This window comes from Callorhinchus milii, unplaced genomic scaffold (genome assembly GCF_018977255.1).
Source record: "Callorhinchus milii isolate IMCB2004 unplaced genomic scaffold, IMCB_Cmil_1.0 Scaffold11, whole genome shotgun sequence".
NCBI lineage: Eukaryota > Metazoa > Chordata > Chondrichthyes > Chimaeriformes > Callorhinchidae > Callorhinchus > Callorhinchus milii.
In genome coordinates, this window is record NW_024704752.1 from 6,832,184 (window position 1) to 6,859,897 (window position 27,714).

At 42.8% G+C, this 27,714-nt stretch overlaps 1 protein-coding gene across 1 annotated transcript in view; it reads right to left on the reverse strand.

The window, feature by feature from the left end:
• Positions 1-778: 778 nt before the first annotated feature.
• Positions 779-27,714, reverse strand: part of trpc1 (transient receptor potential cation channel, subfamily C, member 1) — a 29,637-nt gene continuing 2,701 nt past the window's right edge. Inside the window, 13 exon segments of the mRNA XM_007892689.2 lie at positions 779-1,583; positions 2,299-2,493; positions 5,241-5,442; positions 6,036-6,214; positions 12,195-12,338; positions 13,486-13,625; positions 17,378-17,714; positions 19,373-19,568; positions 21,116-21,247; positions 21,704-21,848; positions 21,851-21,905; positions 25,836-25,937; positions 26,927-27,078. Coding sequence (XP_007890880.2) covers positions 1,356-1,583; positions 2,299-2,493; positions 5,241-5,442; positions 6,036-6,214; positions 12,195-12,338; positions 13,486-13,625; positions 17,378-17,714; positions 19,373-19,568; positions 21,116-21,247; positions 21,704-21,848; positions 21,851-21,905; positions 25,836-25,937; positions 26,927-27,078 — 2,207 coding nt within the window. The 3' untranslated portion in view covers positions 779-1,355.

Below are 27,714 nucleotides of genomic sequence, written 5' to 3' on the forward strand. Positions count from 1 at the left end.
TGCCTTTGCTTTTACAGATGCACCACAGACAACGACACACAGTACATCACTCCCGTACTGAACAAGCATGTAAAAGTCCTGGCTTTGATTGTTGAAACAAAACAGCATGTGCTTCAGGGGACATTTCAGCAGAAGTTGACATCTTGTAAAAGCAAACGGTTTGGCTTTGGCCGAGGTACTAACAAATTACCCTCTTGCCTCAGGATAGTTGTGTGTCACTCGCCAGACATTGCTGCTACATTCTTTGACAGGAGTAATATTTGGTCCAACACTCATCACTGAGACATCCTGAAAAACAGGTCCTCAAGAGTGGAGCCAGGTTTCAGTTTGACGTCCTAACTCCTAAACCTCTTTGAATCCTGCATCTGTGGAATCGCAAGGCAGAGCTGTCCAACACTTTTACCATCCCAGACCCAGCAGAGCGGAAAATTCACAACTCTTCTCGAGGTTATAGGGCTCAAGGCAGATTTGCTGGCGAATACAAAGAGAGCTCAATTCTGCACCAAATCCAGTTAATACCTGATCTAGATAACAACAACAAATTGCATTCATATAGCACCTTTCATGTTGGGAGGTCAGAGAGGAGGGAGTGGACAGGTTGGTGAAGCTTTCATAGGTCACAGGGGTTAGGAGGAGTAAGACCATGTAAGGCTTTAGAGGTGAGGACAAGGATCTTGAACTCAATCTTTTGGAGGATTGAGAGCCAGTGAAGCCAGTGACAGTTCGATGTGGATTGGAATTGGGGGGAGAGGGTGTGGGGGGACGACAAGGATGAGGCAACTGAAAAATCATTCTATTTGTCAGCATTGCCCTTCCCTTTGCTGCTCCACCCTAAATCTCATGTAGAGGAAGGAATGCACCTTTTTTTTAAGAAAAATCTTTAATGATCTTAACTAATGGAAGGTAAACAGAAATATTCTGACAACTGACGGATCAAACACCTGAACACCATGTGTACATATAGATTGTACACAAGATAAGGGCATTGACTTCAATCTAACTCACTGACCTTCCGACGTGTCAAATGGTTGCATTTTTCAAATTTTCAGCCACTGATAAAACAATATAGCTTGAGGGTATAAGGGTCAGAAGTTCCAAAGTTTTCTTTTGTTGTTTGAAGTGGGGGGGGGAAAAAAAACAAGTGCGGAAGCATGAGCCAAAGTAAACAGAGTGACAGTAAAATAACAATTGTTGGTGTTGCTGCTTTTTCACAAGTTTTTTTATATATATATATTAAAAAATGGATACTTCATACTGTTGCTATACATCACTGGTGCAGAAATTGATGTAGTGCTACGTTACAAGTTAAAGAACTCGAAAGCGGTGAGTGCTACACGCTGAAGCCACATTGCGGGTCAGTTGCGTTGGTAGAACATGGCGTATTTGGATGTCCTGAAACCCAGAAGGTCTCTCATTTCGTTGCGGAACTTTGAGAGGTCCTGCCGCAGTTCCCCCAGGTTCTCCTCCGTCGCTTGGTCTGTGCTGTGCATCTTCTGCCGCATGGTGGTCAGGTAACGATGAACCAAGCAACACATCACCTTCTGGTAGTTTTCATCACGTTTATGCTTCAGGTTCCTCCATTCCTTTGCATGGGAGAAAGGAACGTTAAATAGGTAACGGGACTGGCATTTAAACATAGCGCCTCATTCCACACAAAACCAAGGTTCATCTAGTTCCCCTTCTACCATCCTGGTCATCGCATGCTAAAATAATAAAGATGTTGATAGCAATTAATTGTGTATGAATTAGTCCACAAATTAATGGAAAGCTTTGGGAACCTTAGATCCAAAGTTGCCTAGATTTTCCGACTTGTCATGTCTCAAATTACTCATATACTGTATCCCAAAATATTATTTTCTAAAAGAAATCTAGCTAACTTGCATTTGAATAAATTGACACTTATCTGAGTCTTGACGAATGTCACGTACCGAAATGCAGCCAATTCTGCGCAAGCGATATCCCACAAAATGAGACAAGAAGCCATAGGAAGGTGGACTCCACTGGCTCCCCATCCCCCCAAATCCTCAGTGGATCAAGTTCAAGATCCTCATTCACGCATTCAAATCCCTCCATGTCCTCGCTCCGTCTTCCCTCCCAGCTCCTCCGACTACACTGTCCCTGTTGCTCCCTTCCCCAAGTCAAGCAATGTAAGCGTGTGCCCTCTCATCTGCTGGTTGCATCCCAGTGCTACATTGAACAGTGCTTTTATCCACTAAATCACCAGGTTCGCTCACAAGCTTCACCCATAAGAGAAATTACGTGCATTCCTCATAATGATGTTTCCTGACAGTTACTTACTTTGAGACTGTTTTGCCTTTTCACCTTGCCGACGCTGGTGCGGGAACAAATCCACTTGTTGAGGCTCGTGAATAGATAACAGATTGTCTTCGGGGAGGGAATGATATTGAAAGGTGGGGGCAAGGTGGACTTGTCATCGAAATAGCTCAGCCACAGCTTCGCACGTGCAAACTTCCACTCCTTGTCCTCATGGTTCTTAGAAGTAAATAAAATCAAGTTGCAGAATACCTATGCAAATCATACTGACAGACCAAATAGTGCCCCTGCAAAATCACTCAACCATATATGTTCTCTCTTTTATGTATCCCTATTTACGTGCACAATTCTGAGGCTAAGTGTTTAGGCAAATGACCACCTTCATTTGGCTTCCCGATAACAAGATGCGGTAATTGCGGGCGGTGGGGCAGTGGGTTGGAGAGGGAAGAGAGAGCGGCCTCAGTAATCTATTTGTTCTCACAGGGTACATTTCTTAGCATACTGGGTGGCTGTTGGTGAGCTCCAAGACAGTGGTCCAATTGAGGAATTCAAGTGATGTCAGTGACCACAAATATGTGTTTATGAAAGGGGCTGAAGGCTACAGACATGAGTAAGCATAGACGTAGTATCAAATACTTTAAGGAACCCTATAGTCTTGTTGGCACAATAGTGTTGCCATCTGTGTAAGGAAATTCTTATGTAATTCACATAAGAATGTGAGACTGAGATCCAATTTTTTATACTTTATTTAGGTCGGGGAGTGGGGAGGAAAAATTCACATTTTCTCTTTTGGGAACTTTTACTTGTGGGTTTTTTTTTCTCCTCTGAGAACAGTCCATACCTGTACAAATCAAACACTGTCTGCTGGAAGGAATTGGTGTCGTGGGTTATTAATGAACTTTTTTCTCATTCTGCAGTTTGCTTTTTTTTTGAGAGCAGAGCTGTGTGGTTTGTGCTCACTATCTGAAATCAAGAAATATTTATCAAGAATATCAAGAAATACGTCAATAAATATTTTTGGGTTTGTTGAGCATTAAATCGCCATGCGAATCCAACTAAGTTCAAACAGGACATTTCTAGGGGTTCGTTTGAAAGGTCTGGAATTTGGTCCAATTGCACGCGCGCACACACACACACACATCTGCACACACACACACATCTGCACAAACACACACATCTGCACACACACACATCTGCACACACACACATCTGCACACACATCTGCACAGCAGACATGCACAAACACAATCTAGAAATACTATGTATCTCTAGAGACATACTACTATATGCATCTACACACATACAACATACTGTACACGTGTATACTACATCTGCATGTGCTATATACATCTACACACTATGCATCTACACAGACATGCAATATATATCTCCACATACATCCATTCACACACATGTGCGCCCACGTATCTATATAGGTGTATGCACATAGCTCCTCTTCGACCGTGCTTACAGCCACGGCTCGGAGTTGGACTCTGCCACAGCTAAGCGCTCTGACACACTACCCTTCGTGGAGGGCGCTATATACATGCAAGTTGTTGCTGTTTATATCTACAATTATTGTATACATTTAGACAGACATCTACAAATACAAATGTTGGTTGGAATATGGAATTCTCTGCACACTGAAGTCAAAGCAAAGCTCATACACTAATGGAAAAGGAAAGGGATGCTTCAAGAGGAGTGTGAAAAGGCATCTGGAATGAGCAGTTGGGTGGAATTAGAAACAGATTATCTCATGTGGAAAAACAGCACAGATTTAATATGCCAAATGGACCATTTCCATGCTGCAACTATGATTCTACACAGACAGTCACACACACACAGACACACACACATTCACATACAGACAGACAGTCACACATACACAGACACACACACAAACAGAGAAACACAGACAGATAGACAGACACACACAAACAGACATACTCATCCTCAACGGTTTGGTTTCGGAGATTTCATCTGACCTGATTCAGCACAAACCTTATGTGTTGACGGTCGTTCTGCTGACAGAATGCTGCACAGTGTAAACTGGGGCACCTCTGCTGGGATGGACAGGGACACCTGAGCTCAAGATACTGGCTTGGGTTCAGGTCCCCAATGTAAATGGGGCTTCTGTTTGCAGATAAAGGTCTGGGAGCAGGCTGGCGTTTGTGCTTACGCAACATGTCTACGTGAATAAAAAGGCTAAAAGAAACTTTGTAAAATGGCTGTAGGGTTGAAAACGCGTGTTTAAATTGTGGTTAGTTTAATTAGTTAGTTTCCACCATAGATTCAGCCCAGCCCAGCAAAGGGAGTCCAGCGTATTCACGAGAACTGAATGATAATTTTCTTTTGGTCAGTTGGGTGTCCGGCAGACACGGAAAGCTATTACTGTACTTAAGAGTATCGAACCAGATCGAGTCCACATATGTATGGAAATTCCCACGTTTGGAATGAGATGCGCTCACTCCCTTCTCGGCGTGACGTACTCTGATAACCTAATTTCAGAGAGTAATGAGGCGCAGATTGACAAGAGTCAAGGGTTTGGGACGCCAGAGTGTGCGTTGGTGTAATATGCATTCGATATAGCACCTCAAAGCGCTTCACAGAATACACTGCAAGTGAATTGACTGTATATCTTGTGGCCAGCCAATTGCGCCACAGCAGGATTGAATGACCAAATTATTATTGTTTTATTTTTGAAGGGATTATTACCCCCCGGAAAGTGCTCCGCCAATTGCTTAACAACCGGGTTCCTGCTTACTGTTAGGTAAACAGAGTCGTATGGTCTAAGGAAACATGCCTAACGTTTTGCCCTGCCCGGGAATCGAACCCGGGTCCTCTCGGGTGCGAGGCGAGCCCCTCTAACCAATACGCGAGCCCCTCTAACCAATAAGTGATGATTAGGATGCGAGTATAGGGCGAGGATTATTTTAACCGATGAGTGCAGAGTTGGCCTGACTTACAGCTATCAGCCGGAAGCTCTTGTGCAACATGGCCACCAGCAGCTTGGTCAGGACAATGACGACCACCACATTGTAGGTGCCGATGACAACGGCTCCCACGAAGGACTGCAGTTCGTCTGTGTAGCTGAACCTGGTGACAAACAGAGCCACGTGTGCCAGCGAGAAGATGTACCAGAACAAGGCGTAGCAAGTGCCGATAAACCTGGAGGATTGAGAAACATTAGTAATAGTAATTAGGGTGAAAGACTGGTCGCTCTGAGCAGGAACAGAACAGGGGAAACCCAAATAGCACTGACACTGAACACTCCAATAATAATAATAATCCTTGCATTTGATTTAGCTCCTTAACACATTATTGAGACATCGCAAAGCACTTCACTGAATATACTGTAAATTGGATTAACTATGTATTTTGTGGTAATTGTTCCAAGCGTGCAATTACCACTCCACCCAAATAACAACTGGTTTGGTTTCAAACAGCAGTTCACATTTCTGATGCCATGTTATGCTCCAGTTAGGGTGAGGAAGCTATTACTGCGGCTCCCTGTGGCACACAGCTGGGGACAGGAGTGGAGTTGAAGTAGCAGCAATTTCCTCTGTGTCTTTTACCTAAAGATTAATGGTATAATTTGCCCCAGTTTGGACCATGTCTCCCCCCACTCCCCACCCCACCAACCAGAGTTATACAATAGATTACATGTGATTTATACAAGGCCAGTAGTTTTAGTAAAATATAAAAAGCACCCCCCCCCCACCCCACACACGCATAACTTCACAAACTGCCTGCCAACTCACGAGTGAAAGATGTTGTTGTTACTCTGCTGTTCACAGGAGATCGCCCCACAGTCCTTGTTTTGTGCCGTCAAGTAGTCCTTGTCAAACAGCTGGGTCAGGCCAATGGTGAAAGAGATCAGCACAAGCAGGAACAATCCCAGGAACTTCCCAAAATCTTGCAGCATTTGTCCCATGGAAATCTAAATCAGAAATCACAACAGATTAACAAATTTTATGGACTGTCAGTGGGAATGTCCGGCTGCGTGTGTGTGTATGTGTGTGTGTCAGCCATGCTCAGTTGGTAGGCCTTGGAGTCAGAAGATTGTGAGTTCGAGCCCCATGTTGGGACTTGAAATTCATAGGGTCTAAGCTGACACTCCAATGCATTGCAGAAATGCGGTCCTTCAGATGAAGATGTTAAACTGCGACCATGGCAATCACTATTCAAAAAGAGAAAGGAGTTTCTCCTCGTGTCCTCACCAACAATCCACCAGATAAAATTAATCATTCATTCCTTGTGTAATTGTGGGACATTGCTGTGTGCAAATTGGCTGCTGCTTTCGCTCACAAAGCACATGGTCACTGCACATTGCCTCAATTTATACTGTGAAGTGCTTCCTCCTGACATTATTGTTACCAAATGCACAATAGTGAGTTGTTATTATTATTATGTTATGACAGTTTAAATCACTGTAGAGATAGTTTCTAAGTAGTTTTCAGTGATGGGTCAGCCAGACCAACAACACTGCCACGTTACATATGAATGGATGTTACTTTTCTAAGTATGTTTGAACTTCCTAAAATAGCTACTTTCTGCAGGAGGTGGATATTTTGTTCACCAGGTATTTTGCCAAGCTATTTCTGAACTGCCTTATTAAGTTCCCAGTTCCCCCGAATGTTATTGGAACTTTGTTTTATATTGCGAGGTGTGGCTGCATTCAATTTATAGATCGATACATTTCATCATCTTTTCTAGTTCCTTATTCAGTACATTGTATTCACTTGGGGGAAAGCCACATCAATAATACTACATGTACAATCAAGTTGTTTTTTTATATATGGTATCTGGTTTGTTACAGATTACTGTTCTATCTGTATGTACTTGTGAATCCCAGGTTATTGGGATATGATTTCTCAATGTTACTTTTACTGTTTGACATTCATACCCGTTGGTCTTAGCATCATTATCGAAGTGTTTACAAATTGTCCAGTGGATATATTTAGCTACATTGTTAATGTTCAATCAGATGCTCTAATTGTGCGAGGGTTGGCGTGATGGCAATATGTGGTCAACTGTTCCTGCTGCTTGATAGCACTTTCAGCATTTTGAATCAATGTTCCTCTTTAAGATCTTATTTTCATAATAACAGGTAGTAATAGCTTATTATTAGTAGTAAATGGTTTATGGAGAGAAAAATGTGTTACCTGGCATAAACTAAATGCAGGATGTTACCATGCTAGAAAAATATATGAAGTAGGACCAGATAAAACAACTCAAAGTGTAATGGTTACTCAATGCCAAGTTTGGGTTTCAAAAGCCTGAAAGATGCAATGAGAAGCGAAGATGCAATTCCACGGTAATGAGATGCTGAATCAGAATGAAGTGGGGGACAAACAAGAGGCCATGTCTCGTGGAGGCTTATGAGTAAGTTTATCGCTCAACCTTTCATCTTGAAGGTCAGACTCCACCATTGTTAAGCCTTCTGAGACACTACCCTGCATGGAGGGACCTATATAAGTCCAAGTTGTTGTTGTTGTTGTTGAAGACTGCAATGCATGAGGACACAACAGTCCAAAAAACACAAGAGTAAAATATGTGGCTCTGGCTTTCCCCCAAATTATGCCTGTCATTTCCTTCCTGTCCTCTCGCCTCTCCAATCAATCAGTCATGCATCTTTCCCAATTTCCCTACCAAGAGCATAGGCAGGTAACCAGCCTGTTCCTTGGGCAAAGCCATCCCACAATTGATCACCAGAAGATACCAGAGATTAGGACTAGATTGATTGATTCAATAAAGTCCTGTCTCCTTTACGTCGAGAGGGATGACATTAGACTTGTTTCCATTGACAAGACTAATTGTTGTTGGGAACTCAATGAAGCAGGAATTTGAAGGTGAAAACATTCACCTTAGGACTCAGTGACACGGGTTATCGGTGCATCAATGTCCTGTGTCACCACTTGGCCATCCAAACTGGTTGCAAGTCATTCCCACTGCATTCATCAACAAGCCAATTCGATCAATAGTTGAAAGGCACAAAAACCCAGTGTGACAAAGTATCAGTTCCATTCACAACAGAGTTATTTGTCACAGCTATTCTATTCTAAATAAACAGTGGAAAGACAGCACATGGAGGAATACGCGACTGATGTACATTTTGTTTTTCAAAAATATGGGTCAAAATTCCCAATCATTCTTGATTATTGTATTACCTCTGATCTCTGGTATTGGCTTCACTCAGTCCCAGTTGGGAATTTAAACTGAATGTATGATGAAACATGAATGCTTGCAAATGTTTTTAATGGTGCTCTTTTGGTTGATGAAAAGACATGGCCTGTACACTCTTTGACAGGTTGAACATTTTGAGCACGACCACCCTCCGCACCCCCCGCCCCCATAGTTACGAATGCACACAGTTAACTGGAATATAACCAGTACTTAACTGGTTTAGGCTTATTTTTAGAATTCTAAAATCCGCAACAGAACCATGGGTTGGTGTGTTCTCAGCTTCACTTTCAAAATGAACTGTGTTCCTAGCAATTTCAGTCTTGCGGATTACAACGATTACTGCAGTGATACCACGAGAATCTTCAAAAATATTGGAGTGTGTGGGTGAAAAAGTGTCAAGCCTTTGTGTGTAACTGAATATTAAAGTATTTCAGAGTAAGATAACGATGATAATAATAGTAATCGTTACATTTTATATAGCAAGTTGTCATGCTATTGAGACGTCTCAAAGTGCTTCACAGAATATATTGTAAGCTGAATTTGCTGTATATTTTGTGGGTGAAAAAAAAGGGACAAACTATTCAACAATGCCACCTCACAAGCTTCTGTGCACTGCCCCCCAAATCTTCACATTGGCACACAGCTTAAGAGTTTCCAGACCAATTTATTGCAAGGTTGAATCATCTAACTTAACCCAGAAATCGGAATTCACCCTAAGTTCAGAGCTCTCCCGCGGTGTTATTTGCAATATTTGTATTTCCCACCTTAACCCTCCAACTCGGCCTCTCTGCTCGAGGCTGCCAATTTATTCCTCTTTCGAGAACACTGATGAGGGGCACCGTTTACCCCAACAAGTCAAAGAAACATTCCTTGCAGATAAATGAAAAGTTCAAATGACTGACTGCGCACTGTTATGAAAACACTTGCATGAAAGCATACAAAAACACAGAGACTTGTTGAGATTGTGCAATAAAAACAAAATGTTTAGTGTGTCACTGAAGCAATGTGCTGCACATTGTAAATTCAAGTAGGTGGTTGTGTAAGTAGAGCACTCTGAGAAGCCCAGTCAGTGCCTGCAACTGTCAACCTGGCTCAGTGGGTAGCACTCTCGCTTCCAAGACAGAAGATTATGGGTTCAAGCCCATGTCAGGAGTTTGAACTTGTCTAAATTAAGGTAATTCCAATTCAATGCTGAGGGTACGCTGCATTGTCAAAGGCGATGTCCTTCAGATGAAGCATTAAACCAAGGTGTCGCCTACCTGTTCAAATGGACGTTAAAGATCCTGTGTCGAAACAGAAGAGAGCATCTCCCAGTATCCTGGCCACCAATTCGCCAAAATAAAACTGGTCACTCACTCCATATGACTGTTAAATGTGGCAATTGCAGTGCACAAATTGGTTGCCACATTCACGTACAAAATGCATACTCACCACATTTTACAGTAAATGCTGTGAAGCCCATCAAAACAATCACCTGACGTGAAAAGCGCTGTATCAAATGCAATGATTATTATTTATTATGACAACTGGTAAGTTTAGAGAAGTGATATTTGGATAAATGGCTTCCACTGTTTATTTCTGACCTCTGGCACTGCAGGGACATGGAAAGCAGCACAAGGAATGTGATGGGACAATAGGAAGATAGATTGCGATGAACCGGGTGACACATGATCTAAAGCACCTTGCTCCCCTACATCAGATTATCACATTATCCTTTTAGCCACGGATTACTAAAGCAGGTCAGGCATTGCATAAGAAGCGTTTGTCCTTTTATGAGCCAAATCTCTGTAGGTGGTCACCTACAGAAACACATTTAGATATAGAGAAATGGTTATATTCCCAAATAGACCACTAAAATCGGTGTGAAATTTAACCAGCTTCAAAATATTTACAGTGCAACTATTTTTAGGTTTACAGTATTTGCTGTATAAACCATTGACTTTGAATTGGCAATGGCCAAAGGTCAGCGTGGGCGATGTTGAGATCATTTGTGGACAGTGTTCACACTGTTTCCCTCCGAGATTTAAACCTCAAGTTTGAGCTGTTACAGGCACACCCACGCACACACGCACACATCGATCTGGGATAAACAAAGCAGGAGGGAGGGGGTCTGGGGGTGGGGGGATGTTTCATTGTGAGTGCTGTATAGGAGTTCTAGAGTGCCAGGTCCCAGGGTGTGTACATGTGATTTCACGTGGGTCAAGATCTCAAGTTGGATGCTAGAGAGGAGCTAGGGTATAAGAGGTGAGTCACTGAGGTCCTGATGTGCCAAACCTCCATTTGTTGAAGCAAAATGGTCCTAATGTCCATCCTCTTGGACAGGAGAACATGGGACAGAGAGAGACCCAAAAGGCAAAAAAAAACTAGATATATCAGATATGGCTGTGGGTGGAGGGGGAGAGATCAAGCTACTGTTGGGGTAGATGAAACAAGATGGTTGTAGATGGTTGGAATTGCATTCTCTCAAGATGGCATGTGATTTGCACAAACAATACCTCCATTGTAAACTTGCAATACATAGTTTATATATATAACACATTTTGTCCACAAAAAATATATAGTCAATCCACTTTACAGTATATTCTGTGAAGCGCTTTGAGACGTCTTGCCGACGATCACTAAAATGTCACTAAATAGTCTCCTTCCTCGCCCCATCCACCTCTGATGTCTTTATGATAAGAAATTTATCACAATTAAAATGAATGGCAAAGACACAGGAGCTCCAGGAACTGGCCACAAGAATCAAAGGGAATCTAAGGGCGCTGGGCCACTCTCAAACACATCAATCTGCCTTCGGGAGTCGGCAAGGAATTTTTCAGCAACTTATTTTCCCCCTGAATTGGCCTTGTTTTTTTCTCCTCTCCTCTGGCTAGCTGGAGCAGCCAGCAACAGAAGAGACATGTGCTTAGGAAATCAGGAGGGAAATTGGGAGAGAGGTGAAATTATCCAAGAAGTGGATTCAATGAGTCTCTGGGCCTTTTCCACTCTTTTCTTTCTGTTTCTTTCTTTCTATTAATACTGACCTATATAAATATGACTGTTTTTTGGGGGGGACACAACGTGTTATATATAAGCTATGTATTGCAAGTTTACAAATATTTGGAGAGAAGCCCTGGAGTAGGCTGTTCTGTAACTCGTCTAAATTTATCTTATATTTTTATTTTGCCAGTTAAAACATCTCAAAGCACTTTACAGTATTAATAATAATCCTTATATTTGATACTCTTCACAGGATTTAGTGTAAAGTGGTGTGATGTGTGTGTTTTGCAGACGGTCCCAGCAGTCAATTTGCACACAGCAATGTCCCACAAACAGCCATGGAGTGACCAAATTTTATTTGGAGGATAGTTGGCCAGGACACCGGGAGAGAGAAACTCTGTTGTCTTTTCGAATAGCGCCATAGGTTCTTTAAAGACCATCTGAACGGGCAGACGGGACCTCGATTCAATGTCTCATCCAAAGAACGGCACCTCTGACAATACAACACCCCCACCCCCCCAACACTGCATTGGAGTGTCAGCTTAAATTGTGTGATTCCAAGTGATTCCCTGCTCTTTGGAATATCATCATAGGATCTTTAACGTCCCTCCTGAAGAATGGGCAGAGAGACTGAGTTTAACAGGTTATATGTCACACTGATTTTGTATGTGTGGAGAGGTGAGCCTGGCAAGTGGAAGGAGACAAAATAATCAATCGTTTGATACTTAAAGAATACAGAAACGCGCAAGCTATACCTGCAGTGGTCCGAGGATGGAGCTGGTTGTGTACATGAAGAAGAGACGAAGGTAACTGAGAACATTGCCAAAGGCAAACAGACCTTCAGCCACTAAAGTGGGATGGAAAGCGTCCCAATTCTTCCTGTCTCCTATTGCGTGGAACTGGAGGGACAGTGGAAAAAACAGGTCTCGCATGAGTAACAAAGTGATTTTGTTTCACCCACAAAATACAGTCAATCCACTTTATAGGATATCACATTAAGTGCTTTGAGACGTCTCGACTAGGTGATAAAACTCTGTATTAAATGCAAGGATTATAATTTATTATTATTTAAGGTACCTCCCATTATTCTACAACAATCCCTCCCCCTCTCCCCCCCCCACCCACTAACCACCAAGCATTTTCAGCATTGCCATCAAATATACTCTTTCTTCACCTCTTCATCCCTGAAGGATTCTTAAAAGGATCAAAACCTGGCCCATCGTCAACATATTTCCAGTCTGAGAAGCAAACATTTTCTCACAGCCTCTCCCCAGAGCATAGTTGCATTTCTTAAGCAAGTATCCCCTTACATAAGCTCATAAGCCAAAAGCACAACCCAAATATACACATAATAAAAAAGGATTTAAAGCCACAGCTTGGGGGGGTGGGCAGTGCAGAGGGTTACGGCAGCAGGAAAGAGGCTTTTGCGTACCTTGATTGGGTGCAACATTCACAAGTAACCTGAGCCTTCTTATTGCTGCCTGGGCTTGGGTTGGGGGTTGGGAAGAGATTGCACACAGCAATATTTTCTCATTAGTTTGTATGACAGAAAGAAAGCGGAATCTGATCATGCTTCCATGGGTAGTTAATGATGGACTCTCATACCCTTTAGTTACAGGCAGTTACGTGGAGTTCTGTAGCAATAGTGGTTAGCGAGCTCGCCTCGCAAGTGAGAGGACCTGGGTTTGACTCCCATACAGAACAAAACCTTAGACAAGTTTCCTTACTCCACACATCTCTGTTTACCTAGCAGTAAGTAGGAACCCAGTTATCAGTTGATTGACGGATTCCTTTCTGGGAGTAATAATCCCTCCAACAAGAAAACATTTCATCATTCAATCCGCAACTGTTTGTGGGACATTTCTGTGTGCATTTGGCTGCCGCTTTTCGCCCATAAAATACACAGGCAATCCAGTTTACAATATATTAGATGAAGCACTTTGAGATGTAAACAACATGATAAGGTGCTATATCAAATAAAAGTATTATTTATTATTATAAATATTTGCTGATAACTGGAGAAACATATCTCGTCTCTGGGTTTACCTTACTGTGAGCCACAACTTTGAGGGCAAAGGTTGCTAAATATAAGGAGTTCATGACAAAACTGAGCTGATTCCGAGATTCGTCGAGGAAATCTTCCAAACCTTCGTACCACAATCGCTTCATATCTGACCACACCATTCCTGGAAACAAATTATACATTAGTACATTGCAGGAAATGATAGACCACAAACTCAACCATGTCTGGGGCTACACACACTACTGAGTTTGGTTAATCATTTTCATAATATATTCTAGACAAAAAGAGAGCGAGTCACATACACACACAAACACACGCGCGCGCGCACCCGCACATAAAATAGCAAAATGGAACAAAACTCAATACTCATTCACAGAGCATTTCTGATAGGTCACACTTACAAATTTAAGAAAGGGGCAACCTCATGACACAAACCCATATAAATAGAAGGAAGCCATGCTTTTACACAGAGGAACCTCGCAGGGGCCCTGTCAGAAGAAGCACCGACACTGAGGAAAGGCTTCCCCACAGAATGAGAAGCTAAATCCAAGAGCATGAGTCAGCTCGGGTTATGATTATGCATCTGACAGCATCCACTTACAGGGTAGCATTTACTGGGAGCGGTCTCCTTCTGTGGTCCAGAAAATGGTGCATGAGTCAGGCTGGGAGGGCGAGGAATGTAAGGAAAGGAAAAATGAAAAAAATGTATCACATAAATAAAATGTGCTTTTCTTTCTCTCCCTCTTATTTGCGTGTCAGCACTCTTGCCTCTGAGTTAGACGTTTGTGGATTCAAGCCCCACACTGGGACTTGTCTAAGATGACACTCCAATCCAATAAACCCCTAGGACTACAATGTCGGAGGTGTCGTCCTTCAGATAAGACATTAAACCAAGGTTCTTTGTGGCTGTTCAAGTTAAAGATCCCATGGCAATACTCGAAAAGAAAAGGGAGTTCCTCTTATCCCCACCCCCTGGCCAACAATCCCTCAGATAAAATTAGTCATTCACTCCATGGCTATTTGTATGATACTGGCTGATACGTTTCACCCACAAAAAACACAGCCAATCCACTTTACAGCAGATCCTGTGAAATGCTTTGAGGCGTACTGATGACAAGATAAGGCATATATCAAATGCAAGGATTATTATTATAATTGTCCAATTGTTTCTCTAATTTTGGGTGCCCTTTGGCACTGTGACTAAGTGACTATAATTCAAGTGTGCCGAGCCTTGACAGTCAATGTTACAGGAGATTTGACCTCAGAGGCATCTCTACTAAGGAAAGGCGTCCCTTCTACAGGGAAGCAGAGGGGAAATGAACCTGAGCCACTCCTTTACGGGATCTAGGGCTCAACAGAAGCAGAGGCCTATGTACAGGTTACCTGCCGACTGTCGAACTGATTTGGGGGCAACCAGGTAAAAACAAACATTTACGTAAAACCATTTCACCTGCTTCCTTTCCAATTCCCTAACATTTTAATTCTTAACTTGTATCCCACAGCACGTGAATACTTAACCATGGCAACCAATTTGCATGGATGAGGGTGACATATTCCCTTTATAACCTTCAAAATATTCAGTTTAATCTGGAGAGAGAAAGCTCAACAGTCTTTGATTTTAAAATTGGTCATTTACTTCAAGGCTATTTGTTGTGTGCAAATTGGCTGCCTTGTCCTACTTGGCAGTATATCCTGTGTTGGGCGGCATCTCTAACAATGCAGAGCAACTCCAAGCATTGCAAGCAAAGACTACAAATTCAACAACCTGACGGGGGGGTTTAAACCCACACCCTTCTGACTTGGGAGGCAAGAGTGCTACCAACTGAGCCAGGCTGACACAATCTACATCCTGACTTGGTAGTATATCCTGTGAAGTGCTTTGAGACATCCTCGTGAATCGAAAGGCTCCACATCAAATGTAAGAATTATTATTTGTATTATTCCTTCCAGGAATCTCATCTCCTTTGCCCTATCCTGTACTCTCAAGGGCAGTAAGTAACATCCTCGCTTTTCCTTCCATCCCACAACGCATTCCAGTTCGGAAAACATCACTCAGCGCACATCAGGCATGCAACATCTTTTGCTATCTTCCCACTCAAACCCAAATCACAAACACATGTTTCATCCCCCATATGCAATTCTGCAGGGGATTATATTGTACACCAACAGTTCACAATGATATCATCCAACATGGAATCCAATCCACAAACGGCAATGGAATCCCAAGACTGTCAAACCATGGGATATTTTAAAAATTGGATTTCTCAGAAATACAGCAACAGATGTTACACAACACCGGATTTGTGGCTTTCTGACAGAACTACTGATTATATTTCATGAAAATGTGTTCCTTTATATACGCACTCCCAAAAAAGAGCAGACAAGTTGTTACAGAATGTTACAGCATAGAAACAGGCTATTTAGCTCTTTAAGTCTGAGTTAGTGCTTTTGTCTGCATAATACACCTAACCTAATCCCATTTTGCTCACACGCTATTCTCTTTAATATTCCTCTTCAAGCATATATCTAATTCCCTTTCAGAAGAATTTATGGACTCTGTCTTAACATTCCAGCTACTCCTCTGTGTAACAGAAATATTTTCCAACTTCCCCTTTAAATGTTTTTATAACTATCTTAAATTTGTGCTCTCTAATTACTGACTTGCCGACCAACGGAAATAATCTATTAGTTTTCACTCAATCACAATCCTTCATGGTATTGAAGGCTTTTATCAGGTTTCATCCTATCCAACCTTCTCAGCTCTAGAGAAAAAAAACACAACTTCTCAAGTCGCTCTTCGAAACAGAGTAACCCTTTATCCCTGGTGATTACAGTATCACAAACTCAAAGTTTCCTTTAAAGGAAAGTGGCACAGATCAGTTCAAGACCATAGATAGACCCAAGTGGTATCTGTTCAGTAGGTTTATTTGGTTCCTCGTAAATTGCTGAAATCTTGATCTGTTGGTAAATACCCGCATTTGATGGAGTATCTTATTTGTCCAGCTAGCTCAAAACACTTCATTTATTGTGAAACGCTGTGACTGTATATTTGCACCCAGCAATGTCCCACAAACAGGCATGAAAATCCTTTTGTTTTCATTTTACTGGATTGTTGGACAGGACACTTTTTGAGCAGTGCCACAGGATCTTTAACGCCCACCTGAACAGGAATTCAGGGTTTTATCATCTCATCTGAAGAACGGCATCTCCAACACGGAGCCCAGTGTGGGAGAGGACACGGGCTGCAGAGTTCTGGATGATCTGCAGCCTGTGGGGGGAGGAATTGGGGAGGCCGAGAAGCAGTGAGTTTGGGGAGGCCGAGAAGCAGTGAGTTTGCGTAGTCGAGCCTCAATGTAATGAAGGCGTGTATGAGGGTTTCGGTGGCCTGCGGTGTAAGACAGTGGGGGAGGTGGGCAATGTTGCGGAGGTGGGGGAAGGCAGAGCGGGTCATGGCGCAGATGTGGGGTAGAAAGGATAGTTGAGGGTCAAACAAGATGCCAAGGTTTAGCAAGGTGGAGTGTGCAACCATGGATGGTGGTGCTGTCGGCGCCTGAAGTGTGGAGGTGCTGACGGGAGCCAATCAGGAGAGCCTCGGTCTTGTTGACATTCAACTGAAGAAAGTTAGCTCTCATCCAAGACTTGATGTCTGACAGACATTCTATCAGGACAGCAGTGGTCCTGGAGTCAAGGATGGAGGCAGAGAGGTAGAGCTGGGTGTCATCTGCATACATGTGAAAGTTGACACCATGTCTGCGGATGATGTTAGCAAGAGCATCCATGTCATTCATGATTCATGTGATTCATGTCACAGAACACAAATCCGAACTTTGTAAGTCTCTGCCAGAAATCTGTCACTCAAAACTTCAAATAACTACATTTCAAGAGTATGCTCTACTCTACTGTAACGTGACTTACCAAATATCCATATAATCAGGAGGTAGTCAATCATCTCTAGTGCAGGGCCCATTGTGTTCTTCTCATCTTCGTTGTACACCAGGGAGTATAGGTTCAGTAACAGTAGAAAGGTGCAGTATGAAGCACTGTGGATGATGAACTTCATAAATGGTGTGTGAATGACTTTCCCCACTCGAGACTTTGGCGCCAGTAGGTAACACAGGGACAAGACTGGCCACAGAGCAGCGACCGTCAGACAAATCAGAATCTTCTTACAGGTGTGCTTCCTCCTATAGCTGGCCATTTGCCCGAACCAGACTGTGTTCAGGAACTGCTGGCAATTGGACTGAGCCACGAACTGCAAAAATGACAAGAAAGAAACACAGCAAGATGACAAAGAGAAATAGTCCCCAATAGAAGTTTTCGTTTAATGTTACTTTTCTACACTCTTACATCAAGGGCCCTCAAAGACATGGCATTGTCTCCAGCATCAGCAGCAGTAGGAAGAGCCCCAGGGCAATGGATTAATATAATAATAATCCTTGCATTTGATTACAGTACTTTATCACGTCGTCGAGACGTCTCAAAATGCTTCACTGGAATTTATTGTAAAGTGGAGTGACTGTGTATTTTGTGGGTGAAACGTGGCAGCCAGTTACACACAGCAGTGTGCCACAAACAGCCATGGAGTGAGTGACTGATTACTGGAATTTATTGTAAAGTGGAGTGACTGTGTATTTTGTGGGTGAAACGTGGCAGCCAGTTACACACAGCAGTGTGCCACAAACAGCCATGGGTGAGTGACTGATTTTATTTGGGGGATTTGTTGGTCAGGTCACTGGAAAGGGAGAAACTGCCTTCTCTTTTCGAATAGAACCACGCGATCTTTAATGTCTACCTGAACAGAGAAGGGACTTCGGTTTAAAATCTCATCCAAAGGACACTCCTTCCCCCAGCACTAGATTAGAGTGTCAGTTTAGACTATGCGATTCGAAGTCCAAGTGGGCTTGAACTCACAATCTTTTGAATCAGAGGCGAGAGTGAGGCTGACACACAAATAATAGACAAATACATTTTCCAAAAAGCAATATATGATAGAGCGCCTTACATCTTCGAAATGTCTCAAAACTCTTTAACAGTGTAAAGTGTAGTGACTATGTATTTTGTAGGCAAACGTGGAAACCAGTTTGCAGGCAACAATATGCTAACCAACAGCTGTGAATTTATCTGGGAGATTGTTGACCAGGACACTGGGAGAAACTCCCTTGTCTTTTTGCGTAGTGCTGTGGGACCTTTAACGTCCACCTGAACAGGCAGATGAGACTCTAAGCACCGATGTATTCCCCGGATGGGTACATGGTGGTTCTGCATCACCAGTGACTTGCACAACAACAATTTGGTCTCAATAAAGCATCTTGTTGTGCCAGAAGATGAAGTCAGTGAGTTATAGGTGTGTTTGACAGAAAGTCCCAGGGTGGAAAACGAAATCACAAGGCTCTACTTATAGATGATTTCCCACAAGCAATGCAGCCATTGAAGAGCCGCAGAATCAAACAGAATTCCATTCATTTGCCATGTTGAGGTCTAAAAAACATCAACACTGCCATCAGAGACTAAATAGCTGTGCTGGCAAATTAATTTTCAGCACAAAATGTACTGCTTTATTCTCAAGACACTTTGCGTGTTTGCTTAATGATAAAAATTTAACATTACGTAATTTTTTTTCCATCCACAGGTTTAGAGGAATATTTGGGCTTAAGTGATTGTCCTTGTGCTCTAATCATGTCCAGTCACAATGGATCACTGGTTTATAATAATAACAATAATCCTTACATTTGGTACAGCACCTTTCACATCAGGAGGTCATCCCAAAGCACTTCACAGGATAAACTGTAAAGTACAGTGAGTGTGTGTATGTTTTGGGGAGGCGAATGCTACAGCATTCACATTAGACATTATATTCAGTGTATATAATACAACAGAATAAATAAATGCTTCAACCAGAGCAGCACTCACCTCCTTCTGGTCGTACTTAATTGCTAGTTTAAGGCGGCTGAGGTTCATCCTCTCCTCCAGCAATCCTCTCTTGTCGATGGGCTCATCGCTGGACGTATGATTAAGGATCACCTCCAGTTCCCGGGAATTGCGGGCCTGGGCCAAGAGGTCTTTTGCAAAGGTTTTGCACTGTTGTGCAAGTTGCTCGTAATCGTTTCTGAAAACAGACATGTAAATTTTGCTGGGATGAATTGCACTTCAACAGCATCACAGACACACAGTCACTACACTTTACAGTAAAATTATATGAAGCTTCGAGACATTTCGACACCATGTTAAGAAGGCACCTGATCAATAGAAGAAATCCAAGGATTATTTATTATTATCATCAGTTTTGGAAGGTTCCTTCATTAATTTCACATATACATAAAGTACACTAGATGACATGATACTGACTCTACACGGGCAATTTAAACCTGTTGAACAGTATATGCAGAGGTTACAACAGGACTCGAGTCAAGGACACAGGATTTTGTGTAAAACACAAGTTCAGAGCTCCAAGGGTAGGCAATAGCCACAAACTCCATCTTATGGCCTACATGCTGAAACTACAATCCGACTGGCAACTGGGTCGAATTTTCAAGAAGTTCACACTCAGGGTGCCTGGGAACAGTTAGAATTTAATTTGTGCTCTTCCCTAAAACATTTCCAAAAGTCAGAAACCCAACTTACTTAATATAAGCTAAGACTGCCATCCATTCAGCCCTTAAAACAAAGGGATAGTGTCTAAAAACAGAACTGAAATGACTGGAAATGAAATGCAGATTAGATGCAAGTATGGAGCATGGGGTGGGGGTGGGGGTGGGCTGCGGGGGAGTCTGTTGTTGTAACATTATGGAGGAGAACTGAAAGGTTTTACACTTGACACCAAGTGAAGAGTTTCTAAACCAACCATCCAGAATTTGGGTCCTTGTTTGTATTTTTTGGGGGATTGGGGAGGGACTGTGCTAGGTATTAAAATAATAATTGCATTTGATATAATGCTTTTCATGTCAGGAGGATGTCTCAAAGAGTTCACAGGATTTACTCTAAGGTGCAGTGACTGTGTGTTTTGTCATTCAGAGATCTGAGCAGGGTGGGAGAATTAGGAAGAAAAATCAGTTTTTAAAAAATAAATCATCTAGGTATATGTAATGAGAGATAATATAAATAATATGTTACTTGCATTTGATACTGCTCCTTATGACATCGAGGCAACTCAAAGCGCTACACAAATATGCTGAAAGTGGAGTGACTGTGTATTTTGTGAGCGAAATGCAGCAGCCAATTGTGCACAGCAGTGTCCCACAACAGGCATAGAGTGAGTGAACAAATTTATTTGGGGGATAGTGTCCAGGAAATTGGGAGAGAGAAACTCACTTCTCCTTTCGTTGGGATCCATGGGATCTTTAACGTCCACCTGAACAGGCAGACAGGACCTCAGTTTAATGTCTCATCTGAAGGACAGTACCTCCAACAATGCAACACACCCCCAGCACTGCATTGGAACATCAGCTTAGTCTGTATGATTCCAAGTCCGAGGTGGTGCACAGTGGGGTAAAATTGTTCCAAATTAAACAAGTAAAAATTAGTCCCATCTATGGCCTTGTCTACATTTTAACATTTGTTACCAAGTTCCTAGTTTTCTCTTTGTTGAATTCTTGCCTCTGGATCTCACGTGAATGCTCCTGCCTGCAAATCCAATTTCTTTTCACCCAGGTTTACCTGAATTCCACCTCCACAAGGCTCAGCTCCTTCAGATCCGCACTGAGCTCAAAGGCCCTTAGGATAGGATCTTCCTCTGTGAGCATGATCAATGACGGGCTGGACAGGCAGCGGTAGATGTCAAGTCGAAATCTGTGGGAAGATCGTTACATTATTGCTTCCTCCTTTGATTTGCATGTCTTTACAAACCATCGAGGTGCTAGAGGCTGATTCCAGTATTGGAGGATGACTGATGAGCTAGCGCACTTCAGCCTTGAATGTCTGAGAGGTGGCCTCACAGAGGTGTGCAAGATACACAAAAATCAGACAGAGAAAACAAACCCTGAGCACATTCAGATACCCCAAGGCAGCAAGGCAGACGCCAGGAAATATTTCTTCACCTCAAGGAGTAATCAACAACTGGAATAAGTTACAACGAAGAGTGACTGCTGCCAGGACATGAGACGTGTTTAGGAAACCCCTCCGATGCTGTGCTACAAAGATGACAGGATTGGTAAACCATCGGGGTGAGGTAAGAAAGCAGAGAGAAACCGGCTTCCAGATTATTTGCTTGGAAACGCAAGCAGTCCATTGTGTTGCTTTGCTCACCTAGAATGGCGCAGGCTGTCTTTCTTGTTCTTGGCATTGCAGAGGGTGCATTCGCAGCCGACAGCGTGAGGCCTGGGGAGCGACACGTCCTGTTTGAGCAGCATCGTCAGGATCTCGTAGTTATTACGATGAGCGGCCAGGATGACGGAGCCACGTCCATTGTGGTGGAGTACTCGGGGTTCTGGATTCTCTGCATCAGCTTCTACACGACAAAGTTTCCCACCAAAAGGCAGGCAGCAAAATCAATACGTTCCATACCACACGACAAAACACAGTCTTTGAGAAGCCAGTGCTTTTTGACCGAGAAGCTAAGGCAGGGCTTTATAACAGCAAGTCCATGACTGGATATTTCTTAAAATGTTTCCATAGAATTATACAGCACAGAGGAGGCCATTCAATCCATCGTGTCTGCTCCGGCTGTTTTTCAAAAGAGCTATCCAAATCAATCCTACTCCCCCGCTCTCTCCCCACAGCCCTGCAATCTTGTTCCTCTCAAATAATTATAGCCCGGACTAAACAATAAATAATGATTCTTTCATTTGATATAGCTCCTTTCACGTCAGGAGGACGACACTAAGCCTTTCACAGGATTTGTTGTAAAGTGTAGTGACTGCGAATTTTGTAGCCAAACACAGCAGACGATTTGTACACAGCAAAATCCAGCAAACAGTCAAAGTGAATGATCAGTGTTATCTGGGGGATTGCTGGCCAGGACACTGGGAGAGAGAAACTCCCTTCTCCTTTCGAGCAGTGCCGTGATATCTTTAATGTCCTCAGCAGAGCAAGAGTGAAGGCATTGGAAGTTGCAGCTGCTGTACAGTGTTGATTAGTTCCAGTCTATTCAGCAAGGTAAGGGTTAAAGGGAAATCAAGTCTGGAAGAATGCATTCCATTAGATTTAGATGTACAATATATTATTTTTACAAGTAATTTTTTTTGTACTAATGGACGCACACTTCTCAACAATGGAAGGATTAAAACTCACTTAATTTATGTATGTATTTATTTATTTGTTTGTTTGGCTAAAATCCTGCAAGTCTAAGGCAGAATGAATGTAGTGTTTGTGTTCCAATCGGCAACAGACAGACGAATGGATGGGATAAACAGCAGCTCCATACAGATATCACAACAAACACAGCCTCTGACACTGACCCCGAACCCTGCCGAGCAGACAGCAACTCTATACAGTTACACACATAAATCTGCACAGATATTTCTTCCAGAATCTGGCTTGGCCGCCTTAAAGGGAAAGTGACATTGGAAGTTACTCTCCCAAGTATTCCCTCCCCTGGCTACAGAGGTAAATATGTAGAGCAGATTAGCCATTCACCATCTATCCACATGTCTGTTTATCTGCATCGATGTCGAAGTTGGACTGCAATGTAAGCAAGAAATGTTGGTTGTGTGCATGTGTGGAGTTATCAGCTACACAATTTTTCCCTCGAGTGTTGTGGTTGTTGCCAATCAGTGTGGAAATCTCTATTGTAGTTATAAGAATAATTTAAAAATACTTACATTTGATATTGTACCTTTCACTTCAGCAGGACCAAACCACTTCACAAGATACACTGTAAAGTGTAGTGACTGTGTATTTTGTAGGTGAACACAGCAGACTTGCCCCTCTCTTTCCTCCTTCAAGTCCCATCTCAAGACCCTCCTCTTCGACCGTGCTTTTGATCACCCTGCGTCCCCCCTGCCCTCCACCCTCCCCAATCCCCCAGCTGGGGTCCGAAACACAGATTGTCCAGCTCCTTGAGACGTCCTCCCGACGTGAAATGCGCTACACAAATGTAATTTTGTTGTTGTTGCAGCCAAGAAGTGAATGACAAACTTTATCCCAAAAGTTTGTTGGCCAAGATTGGGAGAAGCTCCCTTGTCTTTTTGAATAGTGCCATGGCATCTTTAATTTCTGCCTTAAAAGGCTGACAGGAAATTAGTTTAATGTGTCATCCTAAGGAGAGTACCTCCAAAACTGCAGCACACCCCCAGCACTACATTGGAATGTCAGCCGAGATGACGCATGTTCAAACTCCCGACATGGGACATTCTGACTCACAGGCAAGATTTCGACCAACTGATATCTGAAGTAATAAGAAAATGCTATTCAACCTGTCCTACCAGTTAGATCACGCCAGACCTTTCAATCCCATTTCCCTCATGCACCTTTATTATCTATTTATATTCCCATCTACTAAGCAACCCAATTGATTCTGCCTCTAACAATCTTCTGGTGCAGTGCAATCCACATTACTACAGGCCTCTGTGTAAAGAAAGATCTTCTGATCTCAATTCTAACCAACCTAGTTCCAATTTTAAGATTATGTCCCCTTGGCTTGGAACCTTCTACCAGAGGGCAGCATCAGACCCTCCCTAACTTGTCAATTCCCTTTGTTATTCTTGACAACGTCAATCAGATATACAATTAAAAACTTTAATTGTGGCAAATAAACTCTTGCTTTTCTAAACAAGTTCATTCCCTCTAAACACCTGTCCTCACCGGAGATAGTATCAAATGAAGGTACCAGCAGTCCTGCAAAAGGCCTCTGTTATTATTGTTTCAAAACATGCAGGAGCTGAGGAATTGTTTCCAAAGCACTTGCCCTATCAAACTCATTAGAGCTGATCTTGGACACAGTTCATCCCCATAACAGAGTTAACGGCATCAGGAAGCATGTCACAGGCAGTAGATTAAAAGTTAGGGCACTCATAAACTTTATAATTAGATTTTTCTTCTATATCTGGAGGACAGGGGATACTGAGCATAGACGTACTCCCTACAAAGGTATTTTCCCTTTAAGATGACAGAGTAAGATTTTGGAAGAAATATGGGTCCAGATTTATGTCTGTAACTGTGTGGGGTTCCTATTTGTTTGGCAGGTTACTGTCCAGTGTCAAGAGGCCGGGTTTGTTGGGATAACTGTATGGAGCTGCTATTTGTTCCGCTCATTGCAGATGTTACACAAACTCTACATTCATTCTGCATAAACAGCTAAACATTTAGCCAAATAAAATAATTCGCTTTTCAAGAGCTCTGCCTCCTTTAAACTTATTTCTTCTAGCAGAAAAGATGCAAAAACACATATTTATTCAACTTCGTGAATGTAATTTAATTAGATTTTTCTTCTATATCAGGGGGACAGGGGATACTGAGCATCGACGCACTCCCTACAAAGGCATTTTCCCTTTAAGATGACAGAGGCAGATTTTGGAAGAAATATGGGAATTTGGAAGAAATATAAAATATTAAATCTCATTGCATTTAAATAGTTAAATGATCAATATTAAATATTAATCACTGCGGCTCAAATTTAGGACATAGACAGATAAAGTTTTGTTTTCAGTTTATGGCAAGTTAATATAAACCATCCCAGAGAGCTGTTGCTGTTTGGAATGCACTGCCTGAAAGGGTGGTGGAAGCAGATTCAATAGTAGCTTTCAAAAGGGAATTAGATAGGTACTTAAAAAGGAAGAATTTGCAGGGCTATGAGGTAAGAGTGGGGGAGCGGGACTAGTTGGTAGCGCTTTCAAAGAGCCGGCACAGGATGATGGGCAGAATGGCCTCCTTTTGTGCAGTAAGATCCCACGATTCTACCTCCAAAACCACCCAAAGCAATGCAAACAGCAAACACTCCACTCCTGCCCCCTTTTGGATGAAAGCGAAAGTTGAAATAATTGAGATGCTTCTTAACTTGTTGCATGAGTGCCAACATCAAGATTGCAGGCAGCCAAATGTAGGATGCTTACATAAGCCTGAAATATCAAATGTAGCAATGTTTGGCACTGACATGAAGCAATGCCTGATAAACAATCCAACGATATTTACAGTAACATTACCCTTGACAGAGATCGATATTTACCAATATAATTATTTGCATTGTGGGGAGACCAAACGTTTCTGTCCCAATTTCCTTAACAACATCATTTCAATAATAACAATAATAATATAATCCTTGTATTTGGTATAGCAACTTTCACATTGGGAGCACTTCACAGGATTTAGTGTAAAGCGGACTGGCTGTGTATTTGTAGGCAAACGTAGCAGGCTAATTGTGCAAAGCAATGAAGACTCTGTTGTGCAAAGAGGAAGAAAGAACAAGCATACAGCTCTTGAAGGAAACATGAACATGACTGACCGCTATGGTTGGCTTGGACGAACGCCGGGGACGATGATTAAGAAGAATGTCAACAGCTCCAACAACCTCAGAGCCGATCGCCACCAGAAGAGCATCTGTAGTCTGGGTGGGGAGTGGGAATGAGGAGGGGAGTGGGGGGAAGAGAAAAAAATCAATTGAGCCATTTCTACAAGCTGCACCAAGATCATAAATCAAGAGCACACAGGTTTAATAATAATAACAATCCTTGCATTTGATATAGCGCCTTATCAGGTCGTTGAGTCGTCTCAAGGCACTTAATAAGACATATTGTAAAGTGGATTGGCTGTGTATTTTGGGTGAAACACAGCAGCCAATTGCACACAGCAATGTCCCACCAATAGCTGTGGAGCGAGTGAACAACTTTATCTGGGGCATTGTTGGCCAGCACACCGAGAGAAATTCCTTTCTCTTTTCGATTAGTGCCACGAGATCTTTTAACATACACCCAAACAGGCAGACAGGACCTCGGTTTAAAGCCTCATCTGAAGGATGGCACCTCCGACAATGCAACACCCCTCCAGCACCACACTGGAGTGTCAGCTTAGACTATGTGATTCCAAGTTCCGAAGTGGGGCTTGAACCCACAATCTTCTGACTCAGAGGCGAGAGTGCTACCACTTCGCCAGGCTGATACACAGAGCTGCAAATGACAACAACAATAAATTTACATTCGTATAGGACCTCTCACATCACTTCAGGAGGACTTTCCATGTCGAGGGTTTGCACCAGGAAGTATTTCTTTACCCAGAAGGTAATAACAACAATTTGTATGTACACAGCACCTTTCCCGCAGGGTAGTGATTAATATTAATACAAGGGATTAACACAAATGCAAGTCATTGGTGTAATTAACGACTGGAACAGGTTGCACGGGAGAGTGGGTTAAGGGGACTCATTAAAAAAAGCTCCGTGCTGCTGTGATAGGAGGAACAGTAAAGCGAGCAATCGGAAAGGATGAGGTGAAATGGGCTGAATGACCTTCTGAGGCCAAAACAAATCTAGCGATCGCTTAAAGCCCTAATTGCAGGTAGATCTCGCAGAGATCTCGCGGAGAGTAAAATGCTGGCAACCTGACAGCCGTGATCCAAGAGAAGCTGTAGGATGTCCAGATTCTCATTTTCAATTGCGATGGTGACTGCATTGCGCCCGAGGACATCCACACAGTTAATATTCAGCTCGCCAGTCTTCTCGTCCAGCAGCTTTTTCACCATGTAATAATCTCCTGAAACACACAGCAAGGCAGACAGTTACAATGGAACACACATTAAAAAAGAATGCCCCACTTTAAACGAGAACGTGCTGTTCAGGATCACCCCCCGGCAGAAGCAGCCTTCAAGACAATTTATCTTCACACACTCACGAGGATCGCGTTCTCAAGCAATCTGTGACTCCGTCGCTCACAGCGAGGAGCACTCCCTTTCTTGTGGAATAAACTGTGACGTACACAAAAATAGCGCTATTTTTGTATATGTCAGTGTTGCTAATATTTTGCCAAGGACCACAACCCAACTCAACCCAAACCATGCCTTACTCAAAGGCTTCTGTCAGGAACGCTTCACCAGGAAAGGAGATTGGAGCATGGAAGGTGGGACAGCCCTGCCTCCAAATACACCCCCCCACTCATACATACACACACAACATACACACCTTCCTTTCCTGGAGAGCACGCAATAGAAGAGGAAAGAGGAACACAACCCCCAACCCTAATCAGTCAGAAAACCTGCACCAGGGACCTGGGTAGGACACGGATAGAGGCCTGGAACCACAAGCAGCAGTCAGCCGAGTACCACATGTGAAGGATACTGTAATTGACGAGGCTGTATCATGAGTGCTCCTGGCACATACCTCACTCTCAATG